At 39.5% G+C, this 27,614-nt stretch overlaps 1 protein-coding gene across 1 annotated transcript in view; it reads right to left on the reverse strand.

The window, feature by feature from the left end:
• Nucleotides 1-4,460: 4,460 nt before the first annotated feature.
• Nucleotides 4,461-27,614, reverse strand: part of rps6kl1 (ribosomal protein S6 kinase-like 1) — a 46,303-nt gene continuing 23,149 nt past the window's right edge. The window contains exons 8-12 of the mRNA XM_079833470.1: nt 23,725-24,903; nt 18,397-18,486; nt 18,215-18,297; nt 11,129-11,224; nt 4,461-6,530 (exon numbers count right to left, since the gene is read on the reverse strand). Of these exons, the coding sequence (XP_079689596.1) occupies nt 6,420-6,530; nt 11,129-11,224; nt 18,215-18,297; nt 18,397-18,486; nt 23,725-24,903 (1,559 nt within the window). The 3' untranslated portion in view covers nt 4,461-6,419. The remainder of the gene's footprint in view (nt 6,531-11,128; nt 11,225-18,214; nt 18,298-18,396; nt 18,487-23,724; nt 24,904-27,614) is intronic.

Consider the following 27,614-nt stretch of genomic DNA (forward strand, 5'->3'; position numbering starts at 1 on the left):
AATATAAATGAGTCCGATGTGATGTCAGTGCCGACTCGCGCATATGATAGTGTAGGGGGCGGGGCTTCAGATTCTAGAGAGCATTTGATTGGACAGAAGATGAAGTCTGCGATCAAAAATCTGTGATTCATTTTCGCGTAAGTGAGAGACTAAGTTTTGAATGCTCATCTCCTAAATGTGAATTTTGTCATTGTTTTGGAACACACACAGCTTATCCATAACCTTAAGGCTAACATCGTCACACTAAAAGATCAAAAACGAAGCCTCATTGGCGCCCTTTGTTTAGTCACGAGGCGTTAAAGGTCGGTCAGCGATAATCGTCCCTTCATGTTCATTGCACACTGATGACAGAGTCAGGTCACTCTGACAAAAAATACAGCTTTAGCTGATTATAACCGAATAATAAGTAGCACATGAAAAAAGTAACGATGTAGCTACTCAAGAAATGACGTAAAACGCTGAATAACTCTGAACATGGCTCAGCTAAAGCTCTTTTCGGACGCTAATTGTTTGACGTGGACGTCCGATAATCTTGTGTGTTCAGATGTGATTTTGTGTTGGGGAACGCTGCTCACGTGCTCAATAACATGATTTAATGCTGTAAACAAAATGTCATATACTTGGAATAATAAGAATAAATGCATATTTAATTTAATAATAGGAAAGTAATATCCTAATTAGTATTGAATTATTTAAAGGTCCCATGGCATGACATTTTCATTTTATGAGGTTTTTCAACATTAATATGAGTTCCCCTAGCCTGAATATTGTCCCCAAGTGGATAGAAATGTTGATCGGTGTAAACCCGAGTTCTGGCTGTCTCTCTCTGCCTTTGAGAAAATGACAGGCCAGACGAGCCAATCCTGAAGTCTCCTGTTATGACATCAGAACAGGAACGGTTTCCTCCCTTTCCTCCGCCCAGAGAATCTGCCACGCCCATGCAAACGCTGGAGAGATCATGGCTTGTGAACGAGTGAACGCTGGCAGTTTCTCAGTGTTTGGATGTACAAATGAAAACAGAAGACTTTCTTCAGTTCCTTCTGATCTGTGATCAGTGATTTCTGATGTGTAGCTAATTATTTATTATTCGTGCACACACTGCGGCTTCTCTCTCTCCCGACAGAACGGAGTTTTCGTGTTTTCTATCTTGTGAGTCAGTGTTTTTGTACGTCCTCGTCGCGTCTATCGGTTCTACAATGTGCATACAGTCGTTACATCTTTAGAGATAAACCTCACACACGCCGAAGCTCGGGCTGCACTGACCGGTCGGCCTTCAACATCCCCGACCCCCAGTACTGCATCTGGCCCACAGCGGAGGAGCCAAACGCGGGGCGAGATTAAGCAGAAGGGGGGTAAGCGTGAGGGTATCCGGCTAGGCTAGCCATCTTTCCCCACAATAAACTGGATTACATTCGATTACTGCTGTTGTGTCTTTGTTTGCGCTGTGTACTCAATGCGCGTCAATGACGCTATCCATATGATAGGAACATCTAAAAATAATGCTATTATCAACACTTACTCGTAACTCGTTCATCTCGACAGCTGTAATGGTACTTTGCATGTGTTACAAAGTTGGTAATAATGATGAAGACGGACTCTGTGTGACTGGGACTCGTGTTTATTCAGAACTCTCAGATACAAACACAATAAACTCGCGCTGACTGACAGCGCTCTCATAACTCAGTAGTTACTATAAATAACTTTGTTAGCAATCGCTGAGCTCCGTCTCTGGTAACATTAGTGATGTCCGGTTCGCGAACGATCTTTCTTTTGAACCGGTTCTTTTTAGTGAACCGAATCAGTTCACCAAATCGGACTGAATCGCTTTAAACGGTTCGCATCTCCAGTCAGCGCTGATCCATAATTTACTAAAGTTACTAACTGTCTGACATGAGTGACAGCCCCTCCGACTAGAAATAGACTAATAACCTGAAGTATATGCTGTAACTAAAACAGTTCACCCTGAAGTGAGACTGACAGAACTGATGTGAACTCCGGTCCATCCGTCTCTCTGGCAGCAGCTCGTGCCTCGTAGACCTCGTTAAACCACGCCCCCTCCGCTCATATCAAATGCAAAGATGTCAGCCAATCACAACAGTGGCCGTTTTTACTGAAGTCTCACAGCAGACACGCCTCTTGTAACAGGGCCTTCAGCCACAGGGCAAACAGCAGTATAGAAAAAATGCCTTTTATTTCTAAATTATGATATTTTATGATGTACAAATCATACTAACAATATAAGTACACCTCAGGAAACATTATAAAATAATAGAAAAATGCCATGCCATGGGACCTTTAAATCTGTTTAAAAATAGGAAGCTATAAAGACGCACATTATAGTTCAAATGGTTTTCTGTCTCGTATTTTATCTCAAAATAAAGGATGGCATTTTATTCCACATGGAAATGAATAAGTGAATCCAGCCTCTTGTTGACATGAGGTGTTCATAATGCTGCGGGTATTAACAGATATAATAATAACGGCCCATTTCAAATGTTTGTGCTTCTCTTTTGAGCGGAGATGAAATATATCACTCTAAATACTGGCCAGCATTTCAGTAATAAGAGTCTAGATGTTTAAAATGCATCCTAATGACAGCGTACGGTGCTCTGCGGGGGTCAAAAAGGATAAAAACAGGGAATTCTGAAGTGATTAATTCTTGAAAACTCATTCAGACGGCAATTAAATCACCACACGACCTTTGTGTTTGTCTAAAACAGTCTGTAATTCGGCCGTAATCAAACACCATACAAATAAAGTTTATTATGTATGAACACAACACGTTAAGTGTCTTTTAAAACCGTTATAAAGAACACTTAATGTGGGGTCGTGTTCAAAAAAAGAACTTTTTTAATATTATTATTATGTATATTAATGATCCCAAAAGACGCCTGATCTGCAGTGGGACTCCAGACAGGACACATGCAGACTGAGATGAGGCTTCCCCTCTGAGCTGGTGTGTGTGTGTGTGTGTGTGTGTGTGTGTGTGTGTGTGTGTGTGTGTGTGTGTGTGTGTGTGTGTGTGTGTGTGTGTGTGTGTGTGTGTGTGTGTGTGTGTGTGTGTGTGTGTGTGTGTGTGTGTGTGTGTGTGTGTGTGTGTGTGTGTTTGTGGTCGTGTTGAACACGCACACAAGGCTTCTGGAGAATATGAAAGTAAGTTACAGTGCAGAGTCTCGTCCGTTTCTTCAGGCTCAGGGCCGGATGTGGCGGCAGCGCTCAGAGTTTGGTCACATGCTAAAGATGCTTTGTGGTCACTTGGTTTGTTATTCTCACGCCTAAAAACATTCAAAAACCATAAACGCCTCTGCTTTACTCTTCCACAAACATGTGGGATTATTGATGCGTGTTTTAAATTATTTCAGAGGTCACATTGTAAGGTGGAAAATAACAAAATTGGAGTTTCTAAGGACAAAAGAATGGCTTGCCGGACAAATGCTTTTCACACCTTTGGTACAGTGGGAGAAGTTTCGTCTGATTGGTTACTTTCAAACGTCTCACGGTTTCGTCTGATTGGTCAGTTTTAAATGAGTCATATTTGAGTTTGATGACATCAGGGAAGAGGATAACTGTAGCTCTTGCTCTTTTGATACTCTGCTTTCTCTAGAGAGAGCTGCTCTCTTTCTCTCTCTCTCTCTCTCTCTCTCTCTCTCTCTCTCTCTCTCTCTCTCTCTCTCTCTCTCTCTCTCTCTCTCTCAGGTAATATTCTAGGCATAGGCCTACTGAGTACAATTAAGGGGGTTTAAGTTTACTTCCAGTTGAAACTATTTTAAGTGTAACCATAATTAGAATTTGTGTTTCCTTTTAAAAGAGATTTCTGTCTATGATGTAATTGACATTTTACATTTACTTGATTGTTAATAAATTGTTAAATTTTGATCCTTTCTGAATGAATCTGTAATTATTAACTATCTCCAATACGGAACGGTATAATTGCAACAAAGGGTTAAAACGGAACGATTAAATGTATGATTAACTATCAAATATAGATGACCAAACAACCAGTTGGGATTCTCTTCTAAATTCAACAACTATGATAAATGGAGTCAGATAAAGAATATTCTAGGGCTGTCAAAAGATTAATCGCATCCAAAATAAAAGTTTGTGTTTACATAATATATGTGTGTGTACTCTGTTAATTATTATTTATATATAAATACACACACAAGCATGTATATATTTAAGAAATATTTGCATGTATATACATTTATATAATATATATAAATATAAATGTTTTATATATAAAAATAATATTTTTTTCTTAAATATATACATGCTTGTGTGTGTATTTATATATAAATAATAATTAACAGAGTACACACACATATATTATGTAAACACAAACTTTTATTTTGGATGAGATTAATCGCGATTAATCTTTTGACAGCCCTAGAATATTACCGATCCTTGGAGCGAAGTCATTCGGTCTTACAACATTAATGAAAAGGTTCTGAGGAATGATTGACCAACAGTAAGAAATGAGTGCTTTAATTCACTGCAGAGAAGACCATCAGAGTGAATGGAGAGGGCGGAGAGGGCGGAGCACATGATGACACGTTTGCTGTTCAGTAATATTGCATTTCATCTGCTCAACAGCGAGTGTTCTGATGCCCCTGATGCCCCGCTCACCCATTCTGTGAGGAGTGTGTGATATTTCAGCTCAATTCAATGCAAACACATTTCTGTCACATAAAGAAAAAAATCATGCTTTGGAAAATCTTGATAAAAGTCATAATTATGAGACACAGGTCTGGTTCCACAGACAGGGTTTAGATTAAACCAGGATTAATCTCAGGATTATTAATCTCATAATTATGACACACAGGTCTGGTTCCACAGACAGGGTTTAGATTAAGCCTGGATTAATCTCAGGATTATTAATATCATAATTATGACACACAGGTCTGTTTCCACAGACAGGGTTTAGATTAATCTCAGGATTATTCATATCATAATTATGAGACACAGGTCTGGTTCCACAGACAGGAATTAGATTAAGCCTGGATTAATGTCAGGATTATTAATCTCATAATTATGACACACAGGTCTGTTTCCACAGACAGGGTTTAGATTAAGCCTGGATTAATGTCAGGATTATTAATCTTATAATTATGAGATTAATGATCAATAATTAAAAGACTTTAAATCATAGTTCTACTCTTCATCTTATAATTATGACTGTCATCTATTAAATATGACTTAGTATATCATAATTTAGACTTTATCTCATAATTATTATATATAAAGTCAGAACTGACCTAAGATATAATTATGAAAGTAAAAAATTATGATAAAACTACTGTTATAATTTAGTTTTAGTATATAATTTAGACTTTTTATATCATAATTATGACTTAAATCTGAATTGACATTTTGGCTTTGACAGAATTTCTACTGTCATAATGTCGACAGTATTTTTGTCATAATGACTTTTCAAATCATAGTTCTACTTTTCATCTCATAATTATGACTGTCATCTATTAAATGTGAATATTGTCATAATTTAGACTTCATCTCATAATTATAAAATATAAAGTTATAATGACACAAGTCAAAATTAACACAATAAACCATAATTTAAAAAAAAGTAAAAAATGATGATAGTTGAAATTATGGTGAGTTATAGTTTTGACTTAATATTTCATCATTTAGACTTTCATAATTAAGAATTGTATCATAATGTTGACTTTTTATGTCAGAATTTCCACCTTAAATCTGTGATTTTTGCATAATTATGACTTTTTAAATCGTATCTACTTTTCATCTCATAGTTATGGCTATCATAATTGCAACTTTTCATCTATTAAATATGACTTAGTATGTCATAATTTTGACATAATTTCAGTCAATGTCATCTTCATATGTCAATTAGGGAGGGGGGGGGTTCTTAATTTAGATTTTAATTTCTTAAATATGTCAAATGTCGTAAACATCAGTGTCATCATTTTGACTTTGTGTCATAATTATGATATAAAAACTCATAGACATATCAAAATTTACTAAGCCATAATTATGAAAGTTAAAAATTTCTACTTCAAGTCGTCATAGTATGATTGTCATAATTATGACTTTAAGTCATATATTTACTTTTCATATAATATTTATGACTTTTTATGTCAGATTTTCAGCTTTAAATCAGTTGGCTTGTGTTTTTATTTCTCTTTTGTCCTAATTATGACTCTAATTTTCACCTCATAATGATGACTGGCATAATTTTGACTTTTCATCTCTTAAATATGACTTTGATAATAATAATGATTTCCAAAAGCATGATGTTTTCCTCTTGTATGTCTTTCGCTGCTGCTGTGGTGCAGTGACTCCGGCTGCCACCAGATGGAGGTGAAGTCCATCAATCCTCCAGAGCTTCAGATGGTTTTGAAGGGAAGTGCCCTATCCAGTGTACACTGATGAGGGTGAAGGCACTAGGGCGTCAGTGAGAGCCAGGGGATGGAGGAGAAGAAGGGGTGGCACCTGATGTCACTGACTCCGCCCCCTCCTGATCCCAGCCGGTAACACGGATCATACTGGAGCAGCTGCGGGAACATGAGGAGAACACGGGTCAACGTCTGACAACATCCATGTGCCTTTTAACACATATTTATGTATATACACCAGTCAGGCATAACATTATGACCACCGGTGAATAGCACTGATGAGCAGTGTTGGGGGTAACGCATCACAAGTATCTTGAGTTACGTAATCAGATTACTTTTCCAAGTAACTAGTAAAGTAATGCATTACTTTTCAAATTTACAACTAAATATCTGAGTTACTTTCTCAAAAAAGTAAGAGTTGAGAGAAATCGAGAGTTAGTGCAGAGGTGTGTGTGTGTGTGTGTGTGTGTGTGTGTGTGTGTGTGTGTGTGTGTGTGTGTGTGTGTGTGTGTGTGTGTGTGTGTGTGTGTGTGTGTGTGTGTGTGTGTGTGTGTGTGTGTGTGTGTGTGTGTGTGTGTGTGTGAACATGATGGTTCCTGTAGTTCTAGACTAAATGTGAGCATTTACTCATCTCACTAGACCCCTTTCACAGACTGTGATGACGCGTTTTAACGCTCATCAATATCGTAAATCCTGCTACGTTTTTTGTATTCATTTTTTTTTAAATATATGTACATTCATAACACCAATACTTTGTATTTTATTACTTTTGCATCAAAATACAATAAAAAAGTTATCGCTGCTGTTAGTAACCGCGTCTTTGGGAGTGATGGTAAAAATGTACATCTTTATCTCTTTTGACTGCCGTTATTAATCTCACTCTATTTTTCCCTCTTTTTGAAAGTTGTGAAATCACTACTGTGGCGTTTTTCTTTTGCTATGTGAGCAAATGGGCACACAGAAAAATATTGAATGTATTCTCTCATTCACAGCTGTAATATTTAACCCTACTATGACGACTTCCGCTCTGAGAAACCCGGAAATGTGAAAAGGGTCTATTGCATAAAGATTCTGTCCTCCTCAAAATGAATAAAATCAGTCAAATGCTAAATCAGAACCTCCAATAATTAAATGTTAAATAAAACAAATATTTGTATGCATTTAAATCTACCTTTATTGACCAATGTCTTGCTACTGACCTTTGATGATTCAGTTAAACCATGAGCAAAAATTACAAGATTTTTTGTTTTTATTGGTAAAACTTTTTTCTCCTGCGTCCTATTCTCCATTATCCAGAGCTGCGCCCTCTAGTGTTCATGCGGAAATTAGTATTTTTACCTCAGCCTCATTTTGGTATGAAGAGGTCTTTACATTTGCACAAAAATAGAACTTTTTTCTCATAAAAAAAACAAGCCCAGCCCAGGAGAGAAAAAGTAACACAAAATTAACGTAACGCATTACTTTTCTTAAAAAGTAACTAAGTAGTTAGTAGTTAGTTACTTTTTAAGGGAGTAACGCAATATTGCAATGCATTACTTTTCAAAGTAACTTTCCCCCACACTGCTGATGATCTCTTCATCACTGGATATATTCGGCAGCAAGTGAACATTTTGTCCTCAGAGTTGATGTGTTAGAAGCAGGAAAAATGGGCAAGCGTAAGGATTTGAGTGAGTTTGACAAGAGCCAGATTATGACTCTTATGCTTAAAAACTATATGTGCTCAATTTTATCCGATAAGAAGACTAATAAACTATGATGGAAACACATTTAACGGATAAATCCCTCTAAATCAGGGGTGTCCAAAGTCCGGCCTGTGGGCCAAACGTGGCCCAGGGATGAATTTCAAACGGCCCGCTGTGTGTCTATTAAAATATATTATATGTGGCCTGCCTCGGATCATTTACAAATCCTGCAGTTTCACAATGTCAACACAAGATGGCGGTACTAGACTTTAGGCCAGGGAAACAGCGGCAAAAGCGGAAGGAAACAACGCTACAACTCGCGAGCTCTGACTCTGAACAAATGTGTTTACCTGCTGAGTGTCTCGATCACATGACCACTAAACAGCCAATGAGAAGTGCTCGAGTTCGGCGCTGAGGTCTCCGGTACCAGCTGCGAATCTCTCTGTGATTTGATTTAATTTAAATCCAGTTAAACAGCGCTGACTTAATCAACAACACTAACCTGCAAATCAGCCCATTCAGTTCAAATACTTTACAAACAACAATTCACCAACATTTATCATGGGTTTACTGCGGTAACACTACCTGTAACTAGGCATGTGCCGGTATCAAATTTTCATGTTGCGATTAATTGCTGAAGCTTTTGTCACGGTATACGGTATTATCACGATATTGAAATAAGTTGCAAAAAAAGTGTTGTCATACTATAACAGGTTAAATCACTTTCTTATAACAAAAGAACCAAACATTTAAATACAATAAAGCAATACACAAAAATGTATAAAGTAAACAAATATTTAAAACAGATTAAAGTGCAAAAGAATTATAAAGAACAATAGGTATGCTGAAATGTACATTTAACATAGATTAATACATGCTTTAGAAGTATTTTTCATTGTTAGTTTGTTAATGAAGGAACTAATGTTAAATACTGGAGCCTTGTAAAGTGTGTGATTGAACAACAGTCAGAACATATTCAAACAATATCTAGGGCATGTAATTTAGTCCAGATTAAAATATAAAATGCAAGTTTGAAAATGAATAGCCTTAAGTCTTTAAGTATTATGTATTAGGTTATGTGATTACTGGGGAAACGGCTGCATTTCTGCTGTTCCGTCAGCGCCCTCTGCTGTCAGAGAATGAATGTGCACTTCAGCATCTCCTCATTCCGCCATGTGCTCGGCTCATGCACGGTCTATTTATATCATTGCACGTTCCTCTTGGTCTATTTACATCAGTGTGCATTCCTCTTTGACATGTTGTTCATTTTAAACGGTTGATGGGTAAAGTATTCTTAAAATTAATTCTAAAAATCGGAATAATTCGTAATAAATAATTATTCACGGTATTTTGAAGTGCCCACGATAACTATATTGTGCATATTCATTATTGCGGTATATTGTATTACCGTTTACCGGCACGTCTACCTGTAACCATGGTAACACTGACCGTAACCATGGTAACACTACCTGTAACCGTGGTAACACTGACCGTAACCGTGGTAACACTACCTGTAACCGTGGTAACACTGACCATAACCATGGTAACACTGACCGTAACCGTGGTAACACTACCTGTAACCATGGTAACACTACCTGTAACCATGGTAACACTGACCGTAACCATGGTAACACTACCTGTAACCATGGTAACCCTACCTGTAAACATAGTAACACTGCTCATAACCATGGTAACACTGACCGTAACCATGGTAACACTACCTGTAACCATGGTAACACTGACCGTAACCATGGTAACACTACCTGTAACCATGGTAACACTGACTGTAACCATGGTAACACTACCTGTAACCATGGTAATTTGTCAGAAATTTAGGTTAATATCTAATTATATTGAATTTGTAATGTAGATATGTATTAAATGAGTAATAAAGGCCAAATTGCAGACTATTTTTGTCATAAACTTGCAGTTTTGTGCATTTGTATTTATATGTTTATAGACTAAATACCATAAAGCCATTCTAGATATAGAAATATAAATATTTTTTAAACTTCTAGCCATGTGTGCACTGCAAAAAATGCCGTCATTTAGTATTTTTTGTCTTGTTTCTACTATAAATATATCTAAATTCTTAAATCAAGATGCATTTACTAGATAAGTTAAATGACATTAGATATTTTTTCTTGTTTTCTGGAAAATAAAATGAAATTGAAGTGAGTTTTTGGTTAAAACAAGCAAATATATCTGCCAATGGGGTAAGAAAAACAATGTTTCTGTTTGGAATCTTGTTTATTGTGTCCCAAACAGAAACAAGATTATTTTTCAAATCCATTGGCCAATAATTTAGTTTGTTTCAAGCAAAAACTCTTTTGACTTTTTCCCCCAGGAATCAAGAAAAACATGTAATTTTCCTTAGAAGGAGCATCTTGATTTAAGAGTTTTTAGATATTTGGACTGGAAAAAAGACAAAAGTATTTTTTGTAGTGTGGTTTTACCTGTGGTGATCTCAATAGAGCACTTATTAAATATAAATAAGAATAGAGTTCTAACTTTTTGGTTGATGAAGGTGACCTATCTCAAGCTATTCTACTGTCAGCTCAAGCTTTTGTCAAATCTGTCATGTTTCCAAGAAACAAAACATGTCATATTCATATATATATATATTTATATATAATAGAAAGGGCCCGGCCCCCGGGTGTGTCCACAACATCGAATCCGGCCCCCTTTAAAAAAAGTTTGGACACCCCTGCTCTAAACTAACATGACTTTGCCTCAGGAGAGGATGTGATTGGACTAACCAGCGGACCAATCACGTCGCAGAGCATCTCAATGTATGGGGAAAAAGCCACAGTGGGTTCCCCGATTGTAGCGACTTTCATTTTTAAATACAGATATTATGCGCAAATTTTCCAGGAAGTTACCATTTTGTGCTCTTGAACACATGGGATGGAAACACTGCATTTATTTGCAAATGATTTATGCAATATGACAATTTTGTGCACACATTTTTGGATGGAAACATAGCTGGTTTGATCGAGTCTCCTAAAAAGAACGACATTTAGAAAAGCGCGACGGCGTCAGCAGAATGAGCTGCACACACTCAGTGTGTGTTACCTCAGTGAGGAGCGAGGCGGCTGCAGTGCTGAGGAACTCTGGGATATGGAGCGGAGTGTGAGGGTGAACGCCTGTAGGGTGGCACTGCCACAGCGGCTGCAGAGAAACACAGTTCAGCAGATTAAACCACACTCGCAACACATTCTACACCAAGGAGAAATATATCTGCAAACAGCCATTACCAAGCGCAAAGAAGAAGACAAGACATGCCACAACGGCTGATCAGTGTCAGATCAACGGCAGCAATGATCAATTAAACACATTTTACAATGATTTTCGGCACAAAGGTTGAAAAATGCATTGTAGAATTGAATTTCATGTTTTGTTCTATTATAGCGCCACCAAGAGGCACAATCCTACCTTTTTTTGTGTGTCCTCAGAGTGAGCCCATACATGTGTGTGTCAATTTTGGTGAAAATATAATTTCGTTTTTGGAGTTATAGACATTTATATGGAAAAACACGTAAAAAAAATGACTGACACCTGACTTTAATTGGATTTTACTGCCCCTTACTATCAATATTTTGACATTTGGGCATTAGCGATTAGCTATCGACCTGTGTTTCTGAACTTCTGACGCTGGTTTCGTCTCGATCGGACTAGCGGTTTCCGCAATATCAGCTAACGTTTTATAAGCGCTAAATTACAACGCTGCATAAACCATACGCCCAAACCTGGCAAGTCTGGTATCGCTGGACTCGGCAAGGATTCAGGAGACAAAAAAAGTGACTCCCATGAAAATAAGTTAATCAGACCTAAAGTTATAAGCGTTTGAAAAAAAAGAATTACCCACTAGGTGGCGCTGTTTCTAAACTTCTCAGGCTCCTTCAGGGCATCGTGCTGATGACCCATACGAGTTTCATAACAATCCGTTCATGTGTTCATAAAATACAGCATTTTAGCACATCATTCAAAATGGCCGACAGCCATAATGGCCGACATGGTCAAATTGGATATCAGACGACTCGGCATATCGTCCTGAATCTAACGAGACCACTGAAATATTATGATTTTTGGACAAATGGTTCAGAAGTTATAAGCAAAAATAAAAAATGTTGTATCTCCGGACCAGTAGGTGGCGCTGTGCCGAAAAGCTGCATGGCGCCTCAGGTCATGCTTATGATGACATGTACCAAGTTTGGTCTGAATACGATAAAGCGTTGCAGAGATACAGCCTTATGTCTATTTTTGCAAGCTCTACGTGAAATTTGTTCGCGCGTTTATCAAAAGCGGTTTGAGAAATCAGCTTGAATTCCATAACTTTTTGTCTGCATCGTCTGACGATGATCTGGTTCAATTTTCGTGAAAATCGGAGCAACGGCCTAGGAGGAGTTTGAAAAAATAGGTTTTCCGGTTAATTAAAAATGGCGGGAAAATTTGACGTCATAGGTTGAATCGTCTCGAGCCAATGAATCAAAGGAAAGATCATTTTGTTTCTAGCCCTTAGGGTTCAAAAGTTATTAGCATAAACATTAGTGAAAATCTGGACTGATGGTGGCGCTAGAGGGATTGAGTTAGAGACTCCAAATTCGCTATGGTACAGCTCAGGCGGTCCTCTATCAGTGCCAAATTTCACAACTTTTTACCACAAACTTTTAGAGAAAAAACATTTATATACACGTGTGTGTTTTTTAATAATTTTGTTATTTTTATATTCACATTTTTACTGGCTTTTCCACATATATTTAATGTAATCTCATTTATTTATTTATATTTTATCATATGTTAATTTACCATTCAATCATATATTTATTTATTTTAATCTCATTTATTTACTCAATTTTATACTTACTTTTCTCCACACTTTTTTAATCAAATTTATAAATAAGAAATTAAGCAAATGTATTTATATACTTATTTATTTTTGTGCATGTTTTGTATGTTAATTTAACATTAAATCACTCATTTATTAATTTTAATCTTATTTATTTATTTAAATTTTTTCATGTTTTTTTCTCTAGACTTTTCCACGGACTTAATTGTACTGAGTATCAAGATATTAGCAACTTTTACTCTGTACTTGACTACATGTTTGAACAAGCAAGGCCGCATTTACACTGCAGGTCTTGATGCACAATTCCCATTTCTCATCTTTTAAAAGCGACCCGTATCCGATATTTGCATTTACACTATACACTGGCGAAGCAGCCCAAGATTCTGACCCGGAAAAGGAAGTAAAACGGCACGATATGCAATGGATGTAGACGAGATGATTATTCAATAATTATTCAATTATTCAGCAAAACATTGCTCTCGCAAGGCGGCGAGCCATTAGTGTCATGTGATGTCATTCACCTCCGTCCCTTTTTCAATGACGTACGACATCGCATTTACTGGGGAATATCCGATTTGCTTACATGGCAGACGCAAATGCACTTATCAGAATCATATCGGATTTATTCCCAGTAATGAGTGAGGCCTGAATCCGATCAGAGGTTTCCGTTTTTCCTGCTTACTGTGCGTTCACACCGTCAAAGTGGCCGGAAGTCATTCATTTTCAATGGGAGCCGCGGCGTGAGCGGACGATTTGGGTGTCGAGGGGAGTTGAAATCAGCTCAACTTTATGGTAATGAGCTATGACACGGTTCAGCGGCAACCAATCAGAATTTAGAAGTGCTCCACTTAAAGGGATAGTTCACCCAAAAATGAAAATTAGCCCATAATTTACTCACCCTCAAGTCATCCGAGCTGTATATGACATTCTTCTTTCAGACGAATAAAATCTGAGTTATATTACAGAAGTCCAGGCTAATCCAAGCATTAGAACTGGATTCATAGTTGCTCTGTTTTTGAAGTGCATAAAAAGTGCATCTGTCCGTCATATAACTGCTCCAGCGGCTCTGGGGTGTTAATAAAGGCCTTCTGAAGCGAATCCATGCGTTTGTGTAAGAAAAATATCCATATTTAAAACGTTATCAAGTAAACTTTCGGCCTCCGCCTTCTGTGTAAAAGTGTTGAATGTGTAAAGTGAAACTCCAGATGTGTGTGTGACGTCATGACGAGCGGACCTGAGCGTTAGTCTTTCCATCCGCAGGAGAACTTTACACACTTTCTCCAGAAATTGAACAGGGAAGGCCGAAAGTTTACTTGATAAAGTTTTAAATATGGATATTTTTCTTACACAAACGCATGGATTCGCTTCAGAAGGCCTTTATTAACACCCCAGAGCCGCTGGAGCAGTTATATGACGGACAGATGCACTTTTAATGGACTTAAAAAAAAAGAGCAACTTTGAATCCAGTTCTAAAGCTTGGATTAGCCTGGACTTTTGTAATATAACTCAGATTTTATTCGTCTGAAAGAAGAATGTCATACACACCTTGGATGACTTGAGGGAGAGTAAATCATGGGCTAATCTTCATTTTTGGGTGAACTATCCCTTTAAGAGGATCCCAGAGAATGCTGTGCTGTAAACTTTGGTTCCGACCAGAGAGGTTGATCATTGCGGTGGCGGGTTTGATAAGAAGGCGTGCAACATTATTTATAGGCAACATTTTCAGTCTAGAATGCTTGTTTTTCAGCGGGAATGCAATTCATTTTCTCAAAACAACACCGGTTTGACCAATGGCATTAATGCTGCACTTCAGCCAGGACAGTTACTGTAATGTGGGCTGCACACACATTAATGTTAAAGGCTAGCAAACGTCTCCTATAAATGGCACACTGCAAAAAATGCTTTTCTTACTTAGTATATTTGTCTTGTTTTCAGTCCAAATATCTAAAAAATCTTACTTTAAGAAGCATTTACTAGACAAGCAAAAGTTTTTGTCTTGTTTTGGAGGAAAATAACTCAAATTAAGGGAGTTTTTGCTTAAAACAAGCAGAATAATCTGCCAATGGGGTGAACAAAATAATCTTGTTTTCTGTTTGAATTAAGATTATTTAGCTTACCCCACTTTTGCTTGTCTTGTAAATGCTTCTTAAAGGGTTAGTTCACCCAAAAATGAAAATTCTGTCATTAATTCCTCACCCTCATGTCGTTGGACACCCGTAAGACCTCCGTTCATCTTCAGACACAAATGAAGATATTTTAGTGTAAAGCTGATGCTGAGAAAGGCTTCAGATAGGCCTCCATTGGCATTCAGTACATTTACACTCACAAGACCCATAAAAGGCACTAAAAACGTTGTTACAAAGTCCATCTCACCACAGTGACTCTACAATAACTTTACGATGCGACGACAATAGTTTTTGTGCGCAAAAAAAAATCAAAATAACGGCTTTATCCAACTTGTTCTTGTCTTCCGTGTGTGTCTCCACGACGCATGCGCGAGAATATGACGCAGATCCGGCGTTCGGGAATCCATGAAATGCACACTTAAACCCCATTTTGAGAACTACACCGAGACCTAAAGCACGATCAATGTAGAATTCAACAGCTGAGACACGCGCGTCTTCCTCTGCTTGTAAACAAATCTCTTCTGGGTCATGTGTCCGAACGCCGGATCTGCTCATATTCTCACGCATGCGTCGTGGAGACACACACGGAAGACAAGAACAAGTTGGATAAAGGTGTTATTTTGATTTTTTTTGTGCACAAAAACTATTGTCGTCGCATCGTAAAATTATTGTAGAGTCACTGTGGTGAGATGGACTTTGTAACGGCGTTTTAAGTGCCTTTTATGGGTCTTGTGAGTGTAAATGTACTGAATGCCAATGGAGGCCTATCTGAAGCCTTTCTCAGCATCAGCTTTACACTAAAATATCTTCATTTGTGTCTGAAGATGAACGGAGGTCTGACGGGTGTCCAACCACATGAGGGTGAGGAATTAATGACAGAATTTACATTTTTGGGTGAACTAACCCTTTAATGTAAGATTTTTTAGATATTTGGACTGAAAACAAGACAAAAATACTAAGTAAGAAAAACATTTTTTGCAGTGCATGTTGAAATTAGACTAGCATTTAACCACACAAAAGGCTTTAATTGGTTTATTTCGTTAGCAAACATGTAACTATAAATGTGGTGGTCAGTCAGCACAAATGCCGATCAACATGATTGTTTGCTTTGGACCCTTTACATAAAGTTTGAAGCATTCGATCTACGTCAGAGCGTCAGCGCGTCCACAAATCTTTCTACAGCGTCGATGTCAGGGCGGCCAGAGCGAATTTTGACGCTCTTACCGGCGGTGGTGTGAACGCAGTTAAACGTTCACATGTCTGAGCCACATAAGAGGGAAAAATCAGAATTGGGTCACTTGAACCATGCAGTGTAAATGGGGCCTAAATGTACTTTTTACTCCAATACATCTGTGTTGAGTAGGAGAGAGAGCGGGCACAACCTAACGCAGGGTGAGCTGTAACACGCGTGTTTTAACCCTTTCCACACATGCCAGAATGACGAAACTTAGTGTATTTACTAGTTGCCATATCAACATTATTTAGAGAAATAATAGCGCCAAAATTAAAACATCTCTGGAAGATATCACTGAACATTTATTTAACCATAGCAAAAGTACATTTCTTACTTAAGTTTAGTTTTCATCTCTGTTTTTTGTGTTTATTTAAAATAAGACAAATCCGATATTTATCTTAATCTTATATCTGTTATTTAACAGTTGAGATGTTCTTTAATGCTGATCTAACAGCAGAAGACACGAGCCACGGTTTACATCCCAGTTGTGCAGATGGTGTGTGTGTTAACACTGCGTTACAATCAGCCCCTATTAGAAATATGCCATTATAGTATTCTACACTTTTATGAATTATTTTGAGAAACCATGAGAAAAGGGTGAATAATGTCTGAGAGTTAATGTTCAGAAATTATTAATTATTATTATGTTTTGAACTATGCTGTATTTAGCGATGTGTTTGTAGTCAAACTCAAAAATGCTTATATTTTTAATGATTAAAAAATGCCATTATTTTATTTTAAAAAGTTAATAATTGTATTTTGTTGACAAAATATTTTAGTTTGTCTTGTATATTTTTTTGATTATATCAGGTCACATTTTAAGCTGTTATTTGGTCATGTTATAATGTACTCCACCTATGGGGCATGTTGTCACATTTCACTTCCATTCTTTCGGGGTAAATCAAGAAAAAAGTATACACTGTATTAATGAAACAAAACCACATCAATGTACTAGACGTGTGCAATTAATGTGGGAAACAATAAATACTCTGAACCCCAAGTGGATTTACACAAACTGAGACAGTGAAAAAGTGTTAAGTTGTGCCCGCTCTCCCCTAATGCTCATTACATTTTGCATGGCACTTAATTTCTTCTGCAGCAGTTCTGCTATAAAGAAGCGATATCGCCATCTAAGCGCATTGAAGGTACTTTATCTTGAGCATTTTACCTTTACTCACTCAAACATGTCAACAAGGCGACTTTCCATGAACGCGAGTGCATTAGCAGGGAGTTGATGAATCGCAGGTGTGATTTATGAGATGAGCTCATGACTGCAGCCACTGATGAAACCAGCACATCCAGTGCAGTTCATTTGACTTAACATTATTGTATTTATCCGCTACATTGACGAGACCTTTCTGAAGGATATTGGTTTACTCATGGCCTTTTTGTGCACTTGAGCTGAACTGAGACTTGAGAGTTTGTAGACGTTTAAGAGGCTGTTGATTTATTGCAATGTTGAGATGTTCAGTTTTATGATTTCTCATCTTACAAATCAATAGTTTCTTATTTTCACTGGTATGTCTCTCAGGTGTCGAGCACTAGTGCATGGTTGAGCCTATATTTAGTATGAGTAAAATACTGAAGTACTGTTAAAATCCTTTTACTCAAGTCGTATTGGGATTGGTGACTTGTAATGGAGTCATTTTCACTGTGAGGAACCTGTACTTTTACTCAAGTATGGTTTTCAGGTACTCTTTACACCAGGAAACCAGAGTTATGTGATAACTAAGGTTATGTTTTGAAATGCCATATAACTGATGTAGTAGATTTTGTTCAAAGGCGACCACAAAAATACCTCAACAGCCTGAATAACTACCTCTATACACAGACACATTTGACTTTCTCTAACAAATACATAGTAAAGGCGTCTCATCCAACAACTTGACCCATCCTTGGCTTAGTCTGAATTCTTCATTTTTAAACCAGAAGATAAAAAGGACTTTGCTTACCATGCCGGTGAGAAGCTCATATAATAAAGCCCCAAGACTCCACCAATCACACGCCTCTGTGATTTTCAACACACCTCCAATTTCTACAGTAAATTAGTCCAAAAAAAGCAGATATTACATCTCAAGAGAACAGAAATGCTGCAGTTAGATGTGATTGTGAAAAAACAATTAACATATCTCACCTGGGGCACAGTACATCTCTTCCATTGCTTTCGGGTTAATTTCAGGCTGAACTTCTGTCCACTGTCCAAAGTACGTAAGACACGCCTCACCTGTGTGCATTATATTTGAACTGTTTTAAAATACTGGAATGACATTTCAAACCTGATGTCTTTCGTGAAACACAATAAGAGATGTTAGACACAATATTTGAGCTGCTCTTTTCCATATAATGAAATGTCAATATAGTTCCATTAATGACAATAAGCCCTATATCCTAAGTCTTCTGAAGTCATTTGATGCTTTGTGCGAGGAAAAGACTGAAATTTAATTCATTAATCACTGATCATTTCCCTCTCCGCTGCACCTCTCAAAGTTTCATTTGCTGTCACATATATTCAAACAAACCCATCAATCCAATGATGATGAACCAATTCAATTTTACCTGAATGAAGGCATTTTTCCTTCAGATCTCCATTCATTTCTTTATATGGACATGAGCATGCTTTTGTTTCTCACATGTGAATTAATGATAAGATTCAACAAACGAGGAGTTAAATATTAGTGCCATTGTCAGTGTATAGTTTAAGGTTAGCCAATCGTGCTCTTGGAGGTTTACCTTCCTGCAGATTTCAGTTTCAACCTGGTCCAACAATATTTTCAAGTAATTCTGTTATTTGCAGTTTCAGGTGTGCTAAAGGTGGGGTAAGTGGTATTTAAAAAATGCTAAACAAGCTGATAGCCAATCAGCAGTAAGGGGCGTGTCTACTAATGACGGGGAGAAGAGAGCGCTCAGTGCACGTCATTATTCAAGACACACGACACAGGACGGACATTAGCCGAGACGACAGAAAGAGAGATGGCAGATAAAACACATGTGGAAGATGTGGAACAAGAGAAGGCTCACGATCAGCTCTCCAGTGCTGGAGAACTCAAGGAGCGAGCGTCGTTTTATTTCTTCTCCAGAGGTGAGTAACATTGCTTTTGTTTAGTTTCACAGAACTAATATATGCCGGCTTTTGCTTGAGTATGCTCGTGTGTCATGTTTGCTTGCGATCATATCACTTCAGCGATGATAAAGACCCGTTCATTTCCACACCGGATAACATTAAACCACGTCAGCTCCCAAAGTGTGTCCGAATAGTGAGATAATAAACTTCTAATATACACTCACCTAAAGGATTATTAGGAACACCTGTTCAATTTCTCATTAATGCAATTATCTAATCAACCAATCACATGGCAGTTGCTTCAATGCATTTAGGGGTGTGGTCCTGGTCAAGACGATCTCCTGAACTCCACACTGAATGTCGGAATGGGAAAGAAAGGGGATTTAAAGGGTATTTCACAATCTGCTCAGTTACTGGGATTTTCACGCACAACCATTTCTAGGGTTTACAAAGAATGGTGTGAAAAGGGAAAAACATCCAGTATGTGGCAGTCCTGTGGGAGAAAATGCCTTGTTGATGCTAGAGGTCAGAGGAGAATGGGCCGACTGATTCAAGCTGATAGAAGAGCAACTTTGACTGAAATAACCACTCGTTACAACCGAGGTCTGCAGCAAAGCATTTGTGAAGCCACAACACACACAACCTTGAGGCGGATGGGCTACAACAGCAGAAGACCCCACCGGGTACCACTCATCTCCACTACAAATAGGAAAAAGAGGCGACAATTTGCACGAGCTCACCAAAATTGGACAGTTGAAGACTGGAAAAATGTTGCCTGGTCTGATGAGTCTGGATTTCTGTTGAGACATTCAGATGGTAGAGTCAGAATTTGGCGTAAACAGAAGGAGAACATGGATCCATCATGCCTTATTTCCACTGTGCAGGCTGGTGGTGGTGGTGTAATGGTGTGGGGGATGTTTTCTTGGCACACTTTAGGCCCCTTAGTGCCAATTGGGCATGGTTTAAATGCCACGGCCTACCTGAGCATTGTTTCTGCCCATGTTCATCCCTTTATGAGCACCATGTCCCCATCCTCTGATGGCTACTTCCAGCAGGATAATGCAACGTCACAAAGCTCCAATCATTTCAAATTGGTTTCTTGAACATGACAATGAGTTCACTGAACTAAAATGGCCCCTACAGTCACCAGATCTCAACCCAATAGAGCATCTTTGGGATGTGGTGGAACGGGAGCTTCGTGCCCTGGATGTGCATCCCACAAATCTCCATCAACTGCAAGATGCTCTCCTATCAATATGGGCCAACATTTCTAAAGAATGCTTTCAGCACCTTGTTGAATCAATGCCATGTAGAATTAAGGCAGTTCTGAAGGCGAAAGGGGTCAAACACAGTATTAGTGTGTGTTCCTAATAATCCTTTAGGTGAGTGTATGTTTGTTTCCTTTGGTTCCTCTTTGATCAATATAATCCTCTAATCTGGTCATAATTGTAATATGTTGGTTAGTTGGACTGTCGTGCTCGTGCTGTCGAGTTGTTCATGAGAACTGTGTTTGTGTTTTTGGGATTTTTGACTTTTTCATTGAACATTCGACCTGGATTACCATAGTAACACACATTGCTTTCACTTATTGATGACATCATACCCTCGGCCGGCCGGCACAGCAGATTCCCCCATAGTCGTTGCCTGGGTTGTGTATGTGTGAGGCGGAGCTATCAAAATAGGGGCGTGTTTGTTTTGGTGATTTGAAATCAACAGCCCCGTTTCCACCGAAATTACCCGGAACAATTTGTACCAGGAACTTTTTTTGCAGGAACTTTTTTTCGCCCAGATCTGCTACTGTCTGCATTTCCACTGCGGTCTAAAGTATCGTGAAGATTAGGCAGATTAGTCCAGAGATGTGGGACTGCGCGCGACTGCTCCTCCCAGTCAACGACGGACAGAAATCATTTACCTTCTGCAACAATACCAAGTGGAGGAGATGCAAGCAGCGCTGCTTTTGCTGGTTATGTATTGGTTTACTAAAGAGGTCATTAACAAAACAGCGGAAAAGAGACGAGCACTGATACTAAAGCGTATTCTGAAAGCTTGTAAAGCTAGATTTAATGTTATGATCAGCTATTACGGACATTGACCGTGCAATTGCTGAGACGAACGTGCGCCATCGGACAGAAAGAGCAAGACAGATATTTGCAGAACGCAGAACTTACCTCGCAAGACTTTTAAAAATGCCAGTTGAAATAAAATGCTGCGTGAGCTCAACCAATCAGCATGTTCAGCGCCCAAGTCCCACCCCCGAAAGTTCCCGAACTTTGAAAGAGTACTACCTCGCGAGCATGGACTCTCTGAGGGGGAAATATTTACCCAGAACTTAATTTAGACCCTGCGGTCGAAACACACTGAGTACCAGCCCAAAGTTCCTAGTTACTGGGGAAAGTTCCTGCGGTGGAAACGCGGCTAAAATCGGTAACCAGAAAGCACGTACCCCACCTTTAAAGCAGATCGGAGCTGAACTCTGCAGGATGGTAGGATTATATATCATGTATACTTTCATTGTTAAGATGCTTAGGGCAGGGCTCTTCAACTCCGGTCCTGGAGGGAAACTGTCCTGCAGAGTTTAGCTCCAACCCCAATCAAACTCTCCAGTCTGTAACTTTCTAGTAATCCTGAAGACATTAATTAGCTTGTTCAGGTGTGTTTAATTAGGGTTAGAGCTAAACTCTAATGTATAATAGTGATGTTCTTTTAAGCCAGTAACCAGTTAAGCCGGTCCACAGAATCAAACTGAATCAAACGTTATTTCCGGGTTAATGATGCAAGGCACACATCCAAAGTAGCATGCATGCTCCTTCCATGTCCAGACGGGTTACTGAATCAAGAATTTACTGGTTATCCTCTGAGAACTTTAACAATTAATTCGGTTCTTTTTCAGTCGGACATGACTGAGAATCTGACTTTCAAGCCTGTAGGTTTGATTCTTCATTTGTGGACATGCTTACTGGCTCATTCTGTGCTACTTCGGGTGTCCATCTTGCATCATCAACCCGGAACTAAAGTTCGATTCAGTTTGATTCTTACCCTTTTTCCACCAGAATGAACCGGATGCTAGTTCAGAGCCAGTGCTAGTGCCAGTTCTGAGCTGGTTCGACTGACGAGCCTTCTAAGAACCGGTTTGCCTTTCCACGGGCTAGAGAGCCGCCACAGAGCCAGTCTTACGTCACTGTATACGTCTTATCTTTCTCAGCAACGCTAGCGTGGCAGCGGGAAACACACACACACCACTTTTCCTGGTTCAGAGCTGGTGCTTTGGGTGTCGAAAGACAAAGAACCGATTTGAAACTAGGCTCTGGTTCCGAACCAGCACCAGCACTGCCTCGGTTCTTTGTGTTTCCACACCCAAAGCCCCAGCTTCGAGCAAGGAAAAGTGGTTCTTAAGTAGCACCAAAACATTGCTGGGCTACAACAGGGCTAGAAGTAAGAACCGATTACGTCAGGCGCTGGGGGCGGGGTCAACAAGACGAACACAAACTGGAGATCCGCCATTGTTGAAATAGCAGCTAATGGAGCTAACAGCTACTGCTCGTTTGTAATCTCCGTCTATACAAATTACGGCGAACTGCATGAATGCGTTGGATTCGCTGTGTTTTCGTTGTGTTTTGATGCTGATGTAGGATCGTAAAGCCACGTGAATCAATAGTAACGCAACGTTTGCATTGTTGATGGAAGGATTGTTCGCAGCGGTGCTGTGCAGACCGATCGGCGTATGATAACGAGTCCAGCGAGAGCACACGACTCCTTTTGATTCACTCATGCATTTTTTTTATATCATACGTGGATCAGTCTACGCAGCGCCGATGCATCTCGAACAAGCCTGGTGTGTTTGTTTCCCGCTGCCCAGGGTTGCCAGGTTTTCACAACAAAACCCGCCCAATTGCTACTCAAAACAAGCCCAATCGCGTTTCAGGGGGGCTTCCCCGGTAAAAAGCACATTTGGAGGTAAAATATGTGTTTTTTTGGCATGGTTGCCTACTTAAGTTTGCATTCCCGGGGCTAAATATCACATAATTGGGGTCGCCTCAACCCGCGGACATGAAAAACAGCCCGCGGCAACAGTGATGAAGTAGCCCGACTTGGCAACACTGCCACTGCCTCGCTAGCGTTGCTGAGAGAGATGAGACGTATACAGTGACGTAAGACCTGGCTCTGTTGTGGCTCTCAGCCCGTGGAAAAGCAAACCGGTTCTTAGAAGGCTCCTCAGTCGAACCAACTATGAACTGGGACTAGCTCTGGCTCTGAACTAGCTCTAGCACTGCCTTGGTGGAAAAGGGGTATAAGTGAACCAACTAGAACGGTTACTGGCTTAAAACAAGGATTTATTCAAGAATCGAACATCACTACCAGGATCAAAATTGAAGACTAAAGACTTGACAACCGAAGACATACCACTGCTGCGAAGTAGAACATTTCTTGGGTTGAGGTCCTGGCACATGATGCCCTGCTCGTGAAGACTTTCCAAGGCCAACAGAATCTGAGCCCCCCACAGTCGCACCTCGTCCTCAGGGAGTCCCTGTCGACCCCACTTCCATTTGGCACTGACGTTCTTGGCCTTAATTTGGGTGTGAAGGCCCAAGCCGTTCATCTTCACCAACTGTTCCATATGAGGGTCTTCTAGTTTCGTCTCACTCCAACAGGAGCTGTTTGTGGTAGAGATCATGCCAACTTGAGGTTGTTTATATAAATGCCAGTTCTCCTCCTTCCCAACCTCCCTCACCATTTCAACAGTGTTCCCCCGAGAAGACATCTCTGTGAAATCTAAAGAGATACCTTCTTGCTTTTGAGTTGTACATTCAAATGGATAGCGATCAGAACTGGCTTTGCTCAATTCAGCCACAAACTGTGAAAGCTGTCCATTTCCACTGGGTTTAGCGACACCCTGTTCATGAGGAAATCCATCATGTGCTTGGTTTCGTGGAGGTACTTGTGATGTGTTGGGAACTATCCGAACTCTCTGTGGAAGTACATCAACTGTGTTGCAAAGGGTTGGTTGTGCGTTTTCCCCGAATAAAGAGGCTGGAGTGATCTGAGCTGCACAGCTGAATCCTAGAATATCCGAGTTTGATCTTTGAACAGTGAAACCCTGAGCAGGTTCTAAAGCATTCCAAGCTTTGTTCAGATCCATGCAAGAATCAATCCGCTCAATGCGGACATCATTTCCCAGAAGGTCGGAAGTGACATCAAGAGGATCCCGAGTGTCCACAATCACACAGGGATGAACGGGAAGAGGAACATGATCCTGAGGTAAAGAATTAAGAACATTGCGTGGACAGACAGAAGGAAGCGCATTATCTGTCCTCGTTGCATACAAGCCTGGAGAACCCCCCTGTTGGCGCCCCGTATCTTCACAGTAGGAACGGGTTCTACAGTTCTCAAGACAATGACCAGCTGGGCTCTCAAGAGGTGTAGTTCTCTCACAATTCTCATTGAGGTAAATCTCCTTGTGGAGAGCATGGAGGGTGTAGCTGTTCTTCAGGTAGATCTTGTGCTGGTTGGGGCTGAAGCATTCTGGATGCTCCCTGACGGCTTCCCTTCTGACCCTGTGAAGTCTGGAAAAGAGTCTTCCACCTGTGGAAAAGCAAAGCTGTCAAACTATGTCATTGTGAGCAGGTGGAACACCCTTTCAAATGTCCTTTAATGACTGTGGAGAGTTTTGAATGCCCTGCAGAGTTTTGCTCCAACCTTGATCAAACACCTGGACTAAGTTGATCAAGGTCTTCGGGATTAGTAGCAAATTAAAAGGGAGTTTAGTGCAATCAAGTTTGGGGCTAAACTCTCCAGGGCTAGATTTGAAGATTTCTGATATAGATCTTTTTTCAGAGCAAGTATTTCCTTGACTTTTATCTCTTGACTCTAGCACTATCTATTTCATTATTAGACCTCAGTTCTGATGTTGGTATCCAATCCTGCTCCTGGAGGACCACTGTCATACCCCAACCAGTTTTAAGTAATCCTGAAGACCTTGATTAGCTTGTTCAGGTGTGTTTGATTAGGGTTGGAGCTAAAGGGCATTATTACACAACACCGTTTTCAACTTTTAATGCGTTTTGGCCGTTCATTTACACAACAAGGGCCTGAAAATGCAAGCTTTAGGTTTTGAAAACAATGCCTTTACCGTCTTCATGTAAACAAAAATATACGTGAATTTGTGAAAACCAGGACGTCATGCACATGCTTCTTGCGTGTGTTTCGTGACATCGCCAACTACTGGCCTGGCATGCATAATACAGCCTTTTTTATCATTTTCGACGATCCGTGTGAACGGGAATCGTTTGGCAATGTTGTGTCTGTTTTTAGCAAATTGTGTCGTGTAAACATAGCCAAACTCTGCAGAATAGTGGACATTGAGGGCCAGAGTTTAGAATCCCAGCTGTAGAGTTTAAGGCCACTGTCATGCAGAAGTGCATCTCCAACCTTTTCCAACACACCCGTCTGGAAGTTTTAAGTAATCCTTGTAACCACCCACAATTTGGTTACTATGTTTTTTGGTGTAATGCCACTACTATGCAATAGGAGGCTCTAGGTAGCATTCTCTCTGGTATATAGCCAGGTATAGGAGGAGAAGTAGTGAGGGTTGTTTGGTGAAGGGGAAGCATGGTTTTGTTTGTAGAAGGACTCTTTATACATCATCTTTTATTCGTCATGGTGATTCTATGCTTCTATGCAATGAACATGAAAGTTGGTGGTATCAAGGACGGACTTAATTTCGGTGTTGGGATTCTATTTTGATTACCTGTTGCGTTTTATCACCTCATTCAATGGACATTTCTTCAACTAATCTTCCTTGATGCCAATGGTCCAACTGACTTTAACCTTCAAATCATTGAGTTTGTTCTACGGACAAAAAGTCAATGATTGGTTAAGGTTTTTCCTTTTCAGCTTCATTGCCAAACAACCATGACACAATGTCATTGCTGACATGGCATTTGTGTGACTCTTTCTGGGTTTATTGTGATTTCAATATTTGATGATATATTTTGTTGATAGGGATGTATTTTTGTGGGTCTTTTCATAAATATATATATATATGACCGGGTATCGGTCAGACTAGGCCGATGCAAATCCGATATTGTGCGTATACTATTCTGTGTTATTGTTAAGCCCCACAAAAGGTACAAAACAAAGTGCCTATATTTCATGCACAATACTCAAAGTTTTCTGAAGCTTTTCCATAGTTTAATGTGAGGTACAGAAGAAAATGTTGTTAAATTCAAGCTCACGTAAATATTCAGCAACAACAGTCAACATGATGAAACTCTCTCCAAGATTGTTCAATGTTCAAGTATTATTATACTTGATCTGTAGATAAAGGTACACGGTTTTGCATAAAAGGTCTTTATCTTAATGAAGTTTATCGCGGTTTCCAAATCATGTTACTTTCTCCCTGGTGTCTGTTAGATCACAAAATGTACGGGCAGAGTGGAGCGAGGCTAAAATGGGTGAAATGTGCTTACGTGTTCCAGTTAAAAGACGCAGCATTTTGTACCAACTGGAGACGGGCGACAGAAGACCCACATACAGTAATCCAGCCGAGTGGTAACAAAGGCGTGGATTACTGTCTCAGAGAGTGTTACCTCGGAAGAAAAGGCTTTATTTTGGCCAGCTGCCTCAATTGAAAAAAGCTTGATGTAACGCCTGCCCTGATCTGACTGTCGAGCTTAAGGCCAGAATCCATTTTAACCCCTAGGTTAGTGATGTTTGGCTTGATGTGTTGGACCAATGCACCCAATTCAACAGGAGCGGTCCCAGTGGTGCCAACAAAAACCTTCTTTTTTGCATTAAAACTTAAAAAATTAAGAGTCACCCAGGCCTTTATGTCGTCAAGACTCTCGAGTAACGTTCTGACTTTTTAACAGGCACATAAATCTGGCTATCCGGCATCACAGTGGAGTGATAACAAAATGTGCAACAAATATTCCCATGTATGAATTTTGCAACAGCAATGCTAACATTTTCTCTGACTTTTATCTCCTGATTCTAGCTCCGTCCCTTTCATTAGTACACCACAGTACTGATTTGGATCCTATAGAGCAGGGGTGTTCAATCCTACTCCTGTAGAGCAGGGGTCCTCAACTCTGGCCCTTGAGGTCCACTTTCCTGCAGAGTTTAGCTCTAAGAAACTCACCTGCCTGTAACTTTCTAGCACTCCTTAAAGTGATAGTTCACCAAAAAATGAAAATTAGCCCATAATTTACTCACCCTCAAGTCATCCTCGGTGTATGACATTCTTCTTTCAGACTAATAAATTCTGAGTTATATTACAAAAGTCCAGGCTAATC

This window comes from Gobio gobio, assembly GCF_949357685.1.
Source record: "Gobio gobio genome assembly, chromosome: 13".
Lineage (NCBI taxonomy): Eukaryota > Metazoa > Chordata > Actinopteri > Cypriniformes > Gobionidae > Gobio > Gobio gobio.